Below are 13,865 nucleotides of genomic sequence, written 5' to 3' on the forward strand. Positions count from 1 at the left end.
TTATAAAGTCTTAAATGACCATAAAGAGTTGGGAGAAAATCGGATATGTGTCAAATCCGAGTCATATGTATCAGGTTTTAAAGAGACTTTAAAGTGATTTTAAAGTGAAACCTGCTGAAGTCTGTCATGTAAATCAAAGAACAAAAGTTCTAGTCGCTAATTAACTTTTATAGCTTGAATAAAGATTAATCTGTACAGTTTATGCATATATAATATAATTTATGTGAAAATTGTTTTAAAATCACTTAAATGAAAAGTTGTTATATATTTCAGAGCCTATTAAATGTTTAAAAAATAATGGCTTTCAATTATACTGTAATGTTGAATGGCTATAATTAATAGGTATAATTGAGGGGAAATGCACCAGCAGGACAAATTAAAAACAGTGTAAATATGTTTAGTTATTGTAGTGGTAAAAACTGCCTGTTTTTGCAAAAAGAGTTGCATGGCCGGTAAAACAAAAATGTTGGCTGGTAAATTTTATCATGTCACCGGCCATTGGCAGATGTGGCAAAAAGTTAGTTTTAGGCCCTGGAACCAAGTATACTGAGTATACAGAGAGTGCTGGAGCAACAGCTGGTGAGCAAGGTTCAAGCCAACTGAGGTAGGTTGCAAGAATTCGCGGCCCAGTCTCTCTGCAGAGTCTTAAAACATGATGGACATCTGAGGGTCCAGTAGGCAAAGGGGCATTAAGTCAGCCATGGAGGCAGTGTGGAGGTTTATTCAAGGTGGTTGTGGATCAGGAGATGAGAGCCGTGAGTGGGGTAGAGCTACCTGGATGCAAGTTGGGCTCGATCAACCCCAGCTGGGTCATCTGGGCGAGGGTGTCTGATTGTTGAAACACCCGATGGTCCCAGGAAACACCACTGATGATGTATCTAGGAGCATCACATAGTAATGTATGTTATATGACAGATGAAGGTTATTTTGCTCTGACTTCAGCTCTGAAATCAGAATCAGAATCAGAATCAGAATGAGTTTTATTGCCAGGTATGTTTACACATACGAGGAATTTGTTTTCATGACAGAAGCTCCACAGTGTAGCAGAATGACAGTGACAGAACAAAAAACACAGATAATAAAAAATAGAAAAATAGAACAAGTAAATAAGGAATAAAAATATACAAATCGACAATTGTATGTACAGGTATATAACAATAGACAGTTGTATGTACAGGTATATTATGTGCACATTGAAATGTAGACTGAGTGTGTGTGTTAGATAAATAAGTGTATGAGTGAATAAATAGTGTGTGTTCCACAGTTATTGTCAAGTGTTCATGAGATGGATGGCCTGAGGGAAGAAACTGTTCCTGTGTCTGGTCGTTCTGGTGGGTCACTGTTGTTTTGACTCAACAAACATAAAAACAATAGTTAAATAAATAACATTGCAAAAGTTAGGCAGCACTGACATTCAACAAAACAATTGCTAGATAATTGTACCTGTCAATCTCTTGGTTGGTTTTATATCTCAACTTCTCTGAAAAGCCAGTCTGATGTAGATATGAGTTGTTACAGTCTCTCTCACTTTCACCTTTACTTGAAAACTCTTCTCTAAACAAGATTTCTTTGTTTTAACAACAGATGAGTCCTCAACCCATTGTGTTAATGTTGCTGTTGTGGCAAAAACAATTATTAACAAATAGCATCACAGTGTAAGAGACAAGGAATCAAATTATATTTAAGGAAAGAAGTTTATTTTCCTTAAAGAGGTATGTTCACAGTGTTTCAGCAGCTACCCTGAAACACAACAGACCTAAAATCACACTGAAAACAGACAGCCTTATTATACTGTTATCACCCCCCACTTCTTACAAGGTTCCTTCTCTGTAAATTTCCACTTAACCCCGTAAACCAAACCTAGCTGTTTTCAGAAAAAACAATGGTCCTTCTAACCCCTGGGCTTTTATTATCTTCAGATCTGTGAGGTCAACAACCCCTCTGTCTTTCCTGCACTGAAGAGTTCAAAGGCTCTTTCTGATCATTTGTTTTTACTGTGTGTTTGTGTGCCTTCACACCCGTGAGGACAAAGGTCTTTATTTATGACTAACCCCTCTGTCTTTCCTGATTAAATTACCCGCACTAAAGACTTCAAAGGCTCTCTGTTTTACTGTGTGATGTCTTTGTTGCATTCCAGGTGACATATATATATACATATTGAGAGAGAAACACAAGTTAAATCAAAAGGAAAAATAAAAAAATATATAAAAACCCACACAATGTCTAAGAAAGTAAATAAGAAAGAGTAAAACATTAATTTTCCTACAACATTGCTTAGTTGTGGCTACAGGCTGTCAGAACGATTAACAAACCTCCCATCACATCATACTTGCAATGTAATAGCTGAATGTGTAATAGTGAAATAGATGTCACGTAATCATGCAAAAACAAATAACGTCAAACTGATAGCGACAGCTCAAATGATGTATTATGTACTGCAGCTTTAAACAGAATTTGTGATGTTAAACTACACTAAATTAGCTGAAATTATATTGAATTTGAAAAGTTTCTTTATTTTCTCACTTAAAGAATGTGAAAATAGTCCATTTAAAATTTTCAGTCAGTTATGTGTCTTAATCTACGTTTAGATTAACTAAAGATGCTTCAGACTTGGATTCTAACTAGTATCCTCAAATCCTAGTTATGGATTGGTTTGTGGTTCTGTAATTAAGTTTCCATGTTTTGCTTATGTATTAATGACTGTATGGTGTTTGGTTATGATGAATGCAACTCACACATGAACTTAACATATTTTTTGTGAATGCAGTATTACAGAGAAAAAGTGTTTCATCCTGACTACAGCTCTGAAAACAAACCCATCACACCTGAGAGAGCTGAACCTGAGTGTGAATCAAATAAAAAGCACAGGAGTGAATCACTTGTGTGAAACACTGAAGGATGTACGCTGTAAACTGGAGAGACTGAGGTCAGTAACATTCACATACAAGAATCAAAATGCTTAAAATCACTTCAACATTAGACATTAAATGAAACACTGTTACTCAATATCTCAAGAAGAGCTTGAGTTCGCATTATATTTGTGGAAAATAATTCCTCACAGACCACTGTGTTAGCGGGATATGTGCAACTGTGGCACAAGTATCTTCTCTCTGTCAGTAATATCACTAACAGTCGTGAAAAAACGTGTAAGTATAAGACACATTGTAAATGGCAGAGGCCACAGTGTAAACAGCGGCAGGAGAACTGCATGACCAGTTGGCCAAAAACACATGTGCCTTAGACCAGACAGATCGTAAGCAAAGCAAGGAGCCCAAAAAAAGACAAAAATGTGCATTTTGATTAAATATTTAATTAAAAATGTGTGCAAGAAATTATATTTGTGATGAAAACAGTAGCTGTATACAGTATAACATTTACAAAAAATAATTAAGTTGCAAAGGAGTAAATGTGTTTCTGCAGAAACTTCTGCCTCCAACACTTCAATTGTGCATTTATTTTTCTTTATTACCTATAATGTAGTGTTTTTTAATCTGCTCTCTCTTCATTTTTATTTTAAACAATTTGGCAATGTAGAGCATAGCATTATACATTTCAAATATTTGGGTCTTTTTATGAATATGCTTGTTAAAATTCCCACTGACTGGTATTTTTCCCCCAATTTATCGTACAGTATGGTACAGTTACATTTACCTTTGAAAGGCAAATTTTTTGCAGGCATATAAAAGTCAGGAGCGGATGTGAAGCTTGTGTGGGAAACATTTTTTCAGACAGTCTCTTTATAATGCAGCACTTTATATTCTTGAACAATGCTGGTATGAAGTAGACACCACTTAAAAGATTGCCTCATTCCTTGTGAATAATTAATATAGCTTTGACGAGGCTCTGCCCACACTTCACTGTCAAATCAAACAACTTATTTTGATCAATGCTGTGAATTTCTCTGATAAATTCACTTGAACTTGATGCATAATTCATGTAGTGGAATTTCTCTGCAACTGAAGTCCATCAGATGAAATTCCTCATTAAATGGATTCACATTGAGATGACTGTGATATTGCCTGTGATATTACTGTGATATAGAAAAGGCAAATGTGACTGTGCACTCTAAATATCATAAACATCTTACACTGGGTGAAAGTAAAAATGATCTCTCAATATTGATCTATAAAAATGTGTGTGCCGAATAATGTAAAATCCGTAACTAACATGATTACAAGAATTTAATGTTTGTTAAAGTATATTATACTCAAAGTAATTGAAATACAGTAACTAATTTACAACTTCTCCACTCAACACTGTTTTTGCTTCCTCCTTGCAGCCTGGAGAAAGACTGGTTCAGCTGGAGAGTGAACTTCATTGGTGGATTGTTAACACACTGGTCAAAAGCTCAGGAACCTGTGAAATCAACAGAAAAGGAAACGTCACCATCAGATGAGGAATCCTCAGACAAGCCTCACTAGTACTGTAATAAATTCATATGTTTGATGTGATTTCTATAATCAAAATTTTAAATGTTCATTATATATTCAAATATGAACTGAGAGTATCAGCATAAATAAAAAATCCTACCCCTTACCTGTTTTAAATCATTGGACAGCAGAAGGGATATTTTGGGTGAGAAGCAAGCATTTCAAAACCTACAGCTGTTATGAATTCAGTGTTTATAAACAGATATATTTATTTGATAACCGATTTAAACAGCTTCAAACAGCACTGCTTTAACAAAACTAAAGTTTATTACTGTATGTATTGCTTTTCAATAATGATAACTAAAGCATACAGCTGGAAGAGGCTCAGACTTTCAGATTTAATAATGCAGCATTAATAGAAACATACAAGTTCATGAGTGATGTTGAATGCTTATTGATGGTTTTGTATTTACATGTGATAAATGATATTTTGTGGTTTTATTTACAGGTGAAATAAAGGAAAGAGAAGAGGATGATAAGCGCTCAAATGAGGTGGATCAGCAGGAAGATGAGTCTTTGTTATGAGGACTACAATCAGATGTGATTATTGTGATTAATCAACTCAATTCTGAAGAAATAAAAATATTGCTGTACATGATTGTGCAATAAAATTTAAGTGCTCAGATATATCAAATGAACATGAAATATAAACTTAAAATAAGTCTACATGTTTTATAGATTTAAATCAGTACTATCAATGTCAATTTTATATTTCTTTATGCCATAAATTCATTTTTATATTTTATATTTCTGTAAATGTTTACATCTTATCTCTTACGTGTATATATATATTTTTACATGTATTATTTTAATTTGTATTAAGTCAGTTTTGTGTCTGCACAAATATATTGTTTTAGTTCTGTGAAGAAACATCTAAGTAAGAGTTTGATTGTGTTTGGTTCATTATACTCTGAACACAAGATAATAAAGCTTTGACTGAAGTAAGAGGTGTTGATGGAGTCTCTCCTCTTTCATCAATCCAGACTAACTAATCTTCTGGCAGATGTAGAGGTTCTTCTGTTTAAAGCTGTAGAGTTTCCTGTAGAAATTACATATGAATGAGCGGCATGCAGGTCTGACTAATACATAAAGACAAATGTTATAAAACCCATTCTCATCTCACTGGCAGTTATTTCATACAATCATTAACATAATTAACACTGTTGTCATCCAGAGTCAGTGTTACTATCACGCAGGAAGCCTTTCCGTTCTCATATGATGAAAAACAACAACTACAGGAAATTACATCAGAGAGGATCCCTGTGGAACAGTGGCTGTGACTGTGACAGTGAAGGTCAGTAGGTTTTTGAATAATAAAAAACACATCTTGACCTCTGTGTAATAGCATGTTTTATTCAAAACCATTAAACTAGCAACTGAATTTTTGGCCTTGCTGTCTTTATTTTACAGGAAGTGGAGAGCAGACAGGAAAGAAAGGATGATATTGGCACTTAATTCAGGCCGGATTTGAACCCGTGTCCCAGCGACTCAATAGCCCTCTGGTGTTGTGCATGTTTATTTAAAACTAGAAAACTAAAACATTTCTGCTTTTGATCCTCTCTGACATCCATTATTTACTCCCAACCTGCTCTTACTCCTATTGTGCACAATATATGAAAATCATTTTTTAGGTTAAATATGAAGCAACAATTCCAAATGATGTGATCAAAGAAATGTTTTCTGCAAACATAGACATGGATACACTTTGATCTAGGTGGTCATTTCTGCAGTAAATTGTTACAAGGAGATCAAAGAGTTTGAAGGGCTTTTGAGAAATGTTTTAATTAATTTAGGAATATAATGAATAGAGGAGGTATATAATTAATCTACATGTGTGTGTAAATATTTGGCCAGTATTATAAAGTTATTCATCACATAAAACAAACACAGCAGTCTTTGGTTATACTATGAGAAAAAACATATGTTCTGTATCTTGAGAAGAGAAATTACAGAAATGGCAAGGTACAGTACATCAAAATTAATTCATAGATTTAGGAATTTATTAGAAGGATGTAGTTCATTCAATGTTTTGAAGTGTTTCTTTGCTTTGTGGGGAAGGGAACTCTTAAATAGGCTGCTTTAAAATATTTAATGGTATTTTTATGAAATCTGTTTCTTAGAATTTGGTAATATGTCAGTATGAAACAAAGGATTGAACATACAGCAGGAAAGAACCTCAGGATGCCAGACATTTACAATATGTATATTTTAAAAAATTATTAAGAAATAGGGACAAAAATAAATGCCATGTTGACCGTTTAAATTATACTGTATGTATTTATACTCTCCACACTCCAGTCCAGCAGGTGGCGGTATGAACAGTTCAGCTGCTCTACCATTTAAACCCACCGAAGAAGACGAAAGTGAAAGTAATAGTACAAAAACAAAACTACACCAAGAAAAAGCGTTGGTTGGCTTTGATTCATACCAGGTCCCAGAAAACATTTTACAGGCTCTAAGAAATGTAACATTTACGAACATTTATATAATCCACAATCCATCTTCTTCCTATCCGACGACAGAGCACGAGAATAATTGATAACCGCGCTCAGCATCGCTCACTCCGCCTCAGTGCGCACGTGCGGTCATTTGGCAAATGAGAGCGAACATCAGAGCGTACAGTGAACGCTGTTAATCGTTACCAGTCCGAGTTCATAATGAATCTATTTTACTGGCTTGGACTTTGCTTTGGAATCACCACATGACAAACAACAAGTGTAAAGGACCGAAAAACATTGGAAAGTGTGTCTTCTTAGTGCACACGACTAATTTGTGGTACTTCTTCGTCTACAGTTATCTGGCAGAATAATATGGAATATGGAATAGAAAATGTTTGATGAAATTTATATAGGTCATATAATATAACTTTGATTACTTAATTATGTAATCTGAGGATGTTGCTAATCAACAATCGTAACAACAACAATCGTTAGTCTCCAGTAAAAAAAAAAAAAAAAAGCAAAAGTTTGCTTTAAGGGGCTTAAAGCGAACTGAACTTGTGTCACGTGCCCGATCATCTACAATCTGTCGCTAACAGTGTCCAAAGATCTGGATTCCCTGTAAACAAGACCGTCTGTACTACTGCAAGTAAGCTTTAATACTTCCCTTCTTACAATTATTTGGAGTTTATGAAGGAATTTCAGCTTTATTTAAATTGTTTAAATATTGTTTTGTTAAGTTGTATGCCAGTTCCAGGAGTAACTAGCCTATAAATGATGGCCAAGAAGAAGCTGGAAATTACGCAAACTGTTTGATCAGCACGCATGTTAAAGCATGAAGCTTATTAAAATTTAGTAATTTTTTTCTGAAGGATTTTCCCCACACTTTCATTTAGTCTGCTTTTATTATTTATATAACTCGCATCGGAAGTAGAATGCAGTCACAGGAAGTTATAATATCTCGACGAAATCCAACATTTCCAGTTAAGTAAACTCCAACATACATTGTTTCAGATAATTCGGTTTTATTTTAAAGAATAATATAACAAAACAAATGTTTTGGTTCATGTAGCATATCACATTACGTTTAGTACAAATTATAGTAAATGACTCTTATTTCAAAAGCACTATGATACAACAAGATAGGAAAAAGTTGGGTAAATGTAAGAGTATTTAAAGACTCCAATACAGAAAGTAAAGTATGGTTGGTTATCAATGTCAGTAGCAAAGTACTGACTCAGTGTTTATTTCCTGCATAGCACACTTAGGCATGTCAGTCAACAATCGTTAGTCTCCAGTTAAAAAAAGAAAAAACTTGGGGTGGGAGGGGGCTCATCGCAAAAGAACTTTGATTTGATCACGTGCCAGGTGTTACGGCAATCTAGAGCGCGAACAAAATCGAAAGTGTTCAAAGACATCTGGATTCTGTTCCCTGTACACAACAAGACCGTCTGTACTACTGCAAGTAAGCTTTAATACTTCCCTTCTTACAATTATTTGAAGTTTATGAAGGAATTTCAGCTTTATTTAAATGCCAAGTTATATGTTCCAGGAGTAACCGTTAGCCTATAACTGACGGCCAAGAAGAATGCAAGAACTGTTTGATCAGCACGCATGTTAAAGCATGAAGTTTATAAAAGTTGAATAATTATTTTTCTGAAGGATTTTTACCACACTTCGTTCATTTAGTCTGCTTTTATCATTAAGATAACTCGCATTACTAAATGTAGCGCGAAATCGAAAGTAGAGTTCAAGTGCAGTTACAGGAAGTTATAAGATTTCGACGAAATCCGACATTTCTAGTTAGGTAACTTAGCTAAACTCCAACATACATACTTTCATGTAATTCGGTTTTATTTTAAGGAATAATTTAACAAAACAAATGTTTTGCTTCATGTAGTATATCATATTACGTTTAGTACAAATAGTAAATTACTCTTATTTCAAAAGCACTATGATACAACAAGATAGGAAAAAGTTGGGTAAAGGTAAGAGTATTTAAAGACTCCAATACATAAAGTAAAGTATTGTTGGTTATCAATGTCAGTAGCAAAGTACTGACTCTGTGTTTATTTCCTGCATAGCACTTTTAGGCCATGTGTTTTGTGGAATGATCTATAATAATCTTTTTCTTTTTCATTCGTCCCTCTGAAATGCCATGTTATTCATCTCAGTAACATTGTTATCTTCAGGTCAAGCTGAACAGCTGACACTCTTCACAAAGCAGTGCTGATGTTTGCACTGGCTGTGTAGCTGCAGTATGTCAGGGGACCGAGGAAAGGACTCTCCGTCTGAGATGAGTCTTCCCGACGAACATGGGTAAGTCTGCTTTCAAAGAATCCTTTACTGAACTTTCATTTTTTTCCTGTGAACAAAACCTTAAAAACAGCGGGTGTATTTCTCAGCATTGTCAATTAAATGATTTAGGTAATAGACTTGCTAACACTCATTGCCAGAATTTATTGAGATCGTGTTCGTAAAGTGTTCATAAAGGGTATACCCTTGTGAAAAAGAAGTGCACTTAAGTATACTTTTAAAAAGTGTACTTATTGTGGAAATAATATACTTTAAAAGTACACACATAAGTGCAAATTAAGTGTACTATTTTCGCCACTTAAGTACATCGTATTTGTAATTAATTTCAAATGTGTCACATTTTAAAGTTATATTAAATGCAATAAGTTGAACTTTTGAGTGATTGGTTTTGAGTGAAGTGGGACTTTAGTACATCTTTATATGTACTTTCATAATTGCTTCTAGTGTCTTTAAAATATGGTTAAAGGGGTCATATGACATTGCTAAAAATAACATTATTTTGTGTATTTGGTGTAATGCAATGTATTTATGCAGTTTAAGGTTAAAAAAACACATTATTTTCCACATAATGTACATTGTTGTTGCTCTGTGTAATGAGCCGTTTTAGGGGGCGTGGTTGACTCTTAAATTTGATAAAGAATATCTCTTTGGATTTGAGACTTTAGTCTTTGCAACTTTACAGATCTTCTTTGTGCACCAAGAGCATGTAACACTCCAAAGAGAAAGGAAAAATTGAAATAGCATTATATGACCCCTTTAAAGTGTACTACTAATGTACTGACAAGCAATTAATGTTAACTAAAATATACTTTAATGTCAGTTAACACTTAAGTGTGAATTAAATGTAATGTTTTCGACCACCTACATGCATATTATTTGTACTTGATTTCAAATATATTACAGTTTAAAACTACATTAATTGCAATTAGTTGAACTTTTGAGTGATATTTTTGAACCACTTAAATGGGACTTTAGTATATTTTATATGTGCTTTGAAATATAGTAAATATCTTCTTCTGAATAAGCAATTAATGTGAACTAAAATATACTTCAATATCATTTCAATGTACTTCAATGTCATATCTCTAGCAACAATCAACACAAACACAAAATGGAAAACCCTCTACATTTATTGACAAAACAATCTCTAAAACAAATATACAAAAATGCTTTTTGCTGATGCACAAGAAAAACCCAACACTATACACAGTACAACAATTTAACTCACTTATTAGTGTCTGGAGAACAATGCAGAATCACTTACATACTTGCATACAAAAGTACCTAATCTCGCCATAATAGAAAACATCATTCTGTATGATTTATAAGCCTGTTTCCAAAGGTCAAAATTTACTGGCATTAAAGCCAACTTTTCATTTGGTACATTTTGAAGGTGCGAATTGATCAAAGAACTGTAAAAGGTTACACAGACCATTAATAGAGTGCAAGTCTAAAATAATAGAATTAGAACAGAGAGTGCTTGAGTTAGAGGGTCAAATAAAGATGGAAGAGATGTTTTTTTTTGCCGATTCTTGAAGATGGTTAAGGACTCAGCTGCTGGGATTGATTTAGGCAGGTCATTCCACCAGGAGGGAACATTAAATTTAAAAGTCAGTGAAAGTGATTTTGTGCTTATTTGAGGTGGCACAATAAAAGCATTGTTCGCTTGCAGAACGCAAGCTTCTAGAGGGCACATAAATCTGAAGTAATGCATTTAGGTAAAGGGGTGCAGAGCCAGTGGTGGTTTAAATATATAATTATATTATATTTGTATATTAAATATAAAATATTAATATTATAATAATAATAGTATAATCAATATACATATTAAATATATGATTAAATATAAAAGATGTATTTTCTTAATGATCATTAATATAATTCAAAGAAAGATGGCAAAATTAAAATGTATTAAACATATAATAAAAACAGAGAAATATATGCCAATAATATCTGTAAAATAAGTAACTTAGCCAATTTTGTTTAAATCAGTGATTCTCAAACTTTTTATACCAAGTACCACTTCAGAAAATATTTGGCTCTCCAAGTACCACCATAATGATCAACATTAAAATACAGTCTAACTATTCAAATAAAGCTCTGCACAGTTCAAAAACGAGGAAGTTTTATTCCTAATAAGAATATTTATTGTCGTCAGCCACTTTAACATTGTAAATACACAGTTTGAACATTAACACTGCACTGTGCTTACAAATAGGTAAATAAAAAAACTTGATTAAATTAAAATGTGTTGTACCTAAAAGTTAAATCAAAATTGTACTGTACTTAAATGTAAAACAACAACAACAAAAAACTTTACTCAAATAAAGATTAAATTAAAATGTATTGGCCCGGTTTCACAGACGGGGCTTAGACTAAGCCAGGATTAGATCATAGTTAAATTAGAACATTTAAGCAATTTTTATAAACGTGCTTAGAAAAGCAAAAAAAAAAAAAAAAACATTACTGGTGTGCATCTTGGGACAAAACAAAGGCACTGATATATATAAAAAAAAAAAATTCAGTTGGAAAAGCTCCGACTTAGATTTTAGTCTAGGACTAGGCTTAAGCCTTGTCTGTGAAACCGGGGGATTGTGTTTTAACATTAATTTATATTTAATTTAGTGGTACCACTAGAGGGAGCCTGAGTACCACTAGTGGTACTCGTACCACACTTTGAGAACCACTGGTTTAAATGAAGGACTGCAGAAATGAGTACACCCTAGATTTAAATTCAACAAAGTGTACTGTTCTATTACTTAATATGCCCTCCATAACTCTAAGTACACTGCTCTGACCCTTCTTGACCCTGAGTGTACAAGTTCATGACACTGAAGGATTTTCCCATCTTCATTGTCATATTGAAAAAAAAATCCCAACAATGCAGGGAATGAGGAGAGGGAATTATCCAAAATAATTGACTTGGTTTCATGAGACCAGAGTATGGATTCCTAGAAGTTTATATTTTGTAAATATGGGCCTTGGAAAAAGCTGAATGAGTTTATTGTGCTTTGGCTACAGTCGGTAGTTCTGGTGTGGATAAACAACCATGCATGTCACTTCTGCAGGCTGCATCTTACTCTTTTAGGATAAAGTGTCACTTTTGCTGGCTCTGAGACATTTTATTGGTGTTTCTCCTGCTCTTTTTCTAGCAAAAACTCACTCATCACTAAATTAAAGCTTAAAGTGAAGACCTAATTATTTCAGGGGCCTTTTCACAAGTCCATTGTTTTTAAATTTCTCTTTTACTTTTGCCATATTTTCACACTTAAAACAATACTTTGGTATACCTCATGTACCATGGTCCTCTTTTATATTAAAAAATTCCCAGTTCTCTCTCTAGTGGTTTCATTGTTGCCAACATTAAGTCTGAGCGTGATTCAGTGGGCTAACACTTTTAATTGTCAAGAAATTACTTATTTTTAACAATTTTGGTCCAACATACATACCTGTTGATCAATAATTGCCTTAACCTTATACCAGAATTATATATATTTTTAGTTTTATTTAGTAACTTTTAGGAGGGTGTACTCATTTTTGCAACACAACATTTTATGACTTTGATAAGAAAATTTTATTTTCCTGAATAATTTTAACATTCTTCTTTGGTTACTGAACAAGCAGACTTGCTGGAATATTATATCTCTAAAGAACCCTAACGTGTCTTCTAAGTAAAGAATAATTGCTGAATTTGTTAAGTTTCAGAGGAGATGAACTCATTTATGTCGTGCACTGTATTGTCTCCTGTTAACAAAATGTATTTGGTTTTTTGTAGTTGATCAAACATCGAGAAAAAAAAGTGTCCAAAGCACTATATCATTCCAGTTTGAATGCTATGTGCTATAATGAGAGGATACGTGAGCATGCACATTTCATCACTGCACTCCTGACTGGCCATTCCGTTCCAGAAATCAACATTGCTCAACGCAGCAAACACGTTTATAGCCTAAATAGAAACTCTGCCTATGCTTGCGCCTGTTAATCGTTTTTATTTTATATTACTTCTTGTTGCTTTTGTGCAATAGATGAATAACAATTTATTTGTTTTAGATATTTTATGTTTAGATATTTCTATTTTGCGGGAGTCCCGTGAATAATTTTATTCTCCCGCATCCTGCACACACACGATCGTCTACTCGCGTCACACTCTCTTGCGACGGGTCTCGCGGGAGAGCAGGTCTCTAATCCACTGGCACTGGACTCGACAGTGCGTGTGCTACATCCTTTTTACTATCTAGATTATAAAACACTGCGTTCTGTCAGCAATGTAACGCGGCATTAATGCATAGAGACCTCGGCTTGTAATACTCTAATTACTATTTTGAAAATTATAACTCGTTAAATTACTCCGTTACTAAAAAAGTAATCAAATTACAGTAACGCTTTACTAAGTAATGTGTTACTGCCCAACACTGCTCACCACAGTTTCATTTCACTCTCAAGTGTCAGTTGCATGCCGTAATTCACTATTACACACAACAAAATGAACAAAAATATTATACATGCTTTTGTAAGCTGACCTTACATTACACAAATACTCACATATCCTGTAACAGCTATAATTGAAGCACAAATAAATGCACAGCTGTTTGTATTTGTACTCCGCATAAAATATTCTACAAAATTATCTTGAATTACTTTTTTATACTTATTTGTGGTGTTCATATTATATCAATGAGCT

The 13,865-nt window shown here is 33.8% G+C and overlaps 1 protein-coding gene across 1 annotated transcript in view; it reads left to right on the forward strand.

Annotated features, from left to right (window-relative positions):
- Positions 1-7,426: 7,426 nt before the first annotated feature.
- Positions 7,427-13,865, forward strand: part of LOC107566705 (NACHT, LRR and PYD domains-containing protein 3-like) — a 168,944-nt gene continuing 162,505 nt past the window's right edge. Inside the window, 2 exon segments of the mRNA XM_016252234.1 lie at positions 7,427-7,517; positions 9,061-9,187. Of these exon segments, the coding sequence (XP_016107720.1) occupies positions 9,129-9,187 (59 nt within the window). The 5' untranslated portion in view covers positions 7,427-7,517; positions 9,061-9,128.

Source organism: Sinocyclocheilus grahami, unplaced genomic scaffold (genome assembly GCF_001515645.1).
Source record: "Sinocyclocheilus grahami isolate Dianchi unplaced genomic scaffold, SAMN03320097.WGS_v1.1 scaffold1094.1, whole genome shotgun sequence".
In the NCBI taxonomy this organism is placed as follows: Eukaryota; Metazoa; Chordata; class Actinopteri; order Cypriniformes; family Cyprinidae; genus Sinocyclocheilus; species Sinocyclocheilus grahami.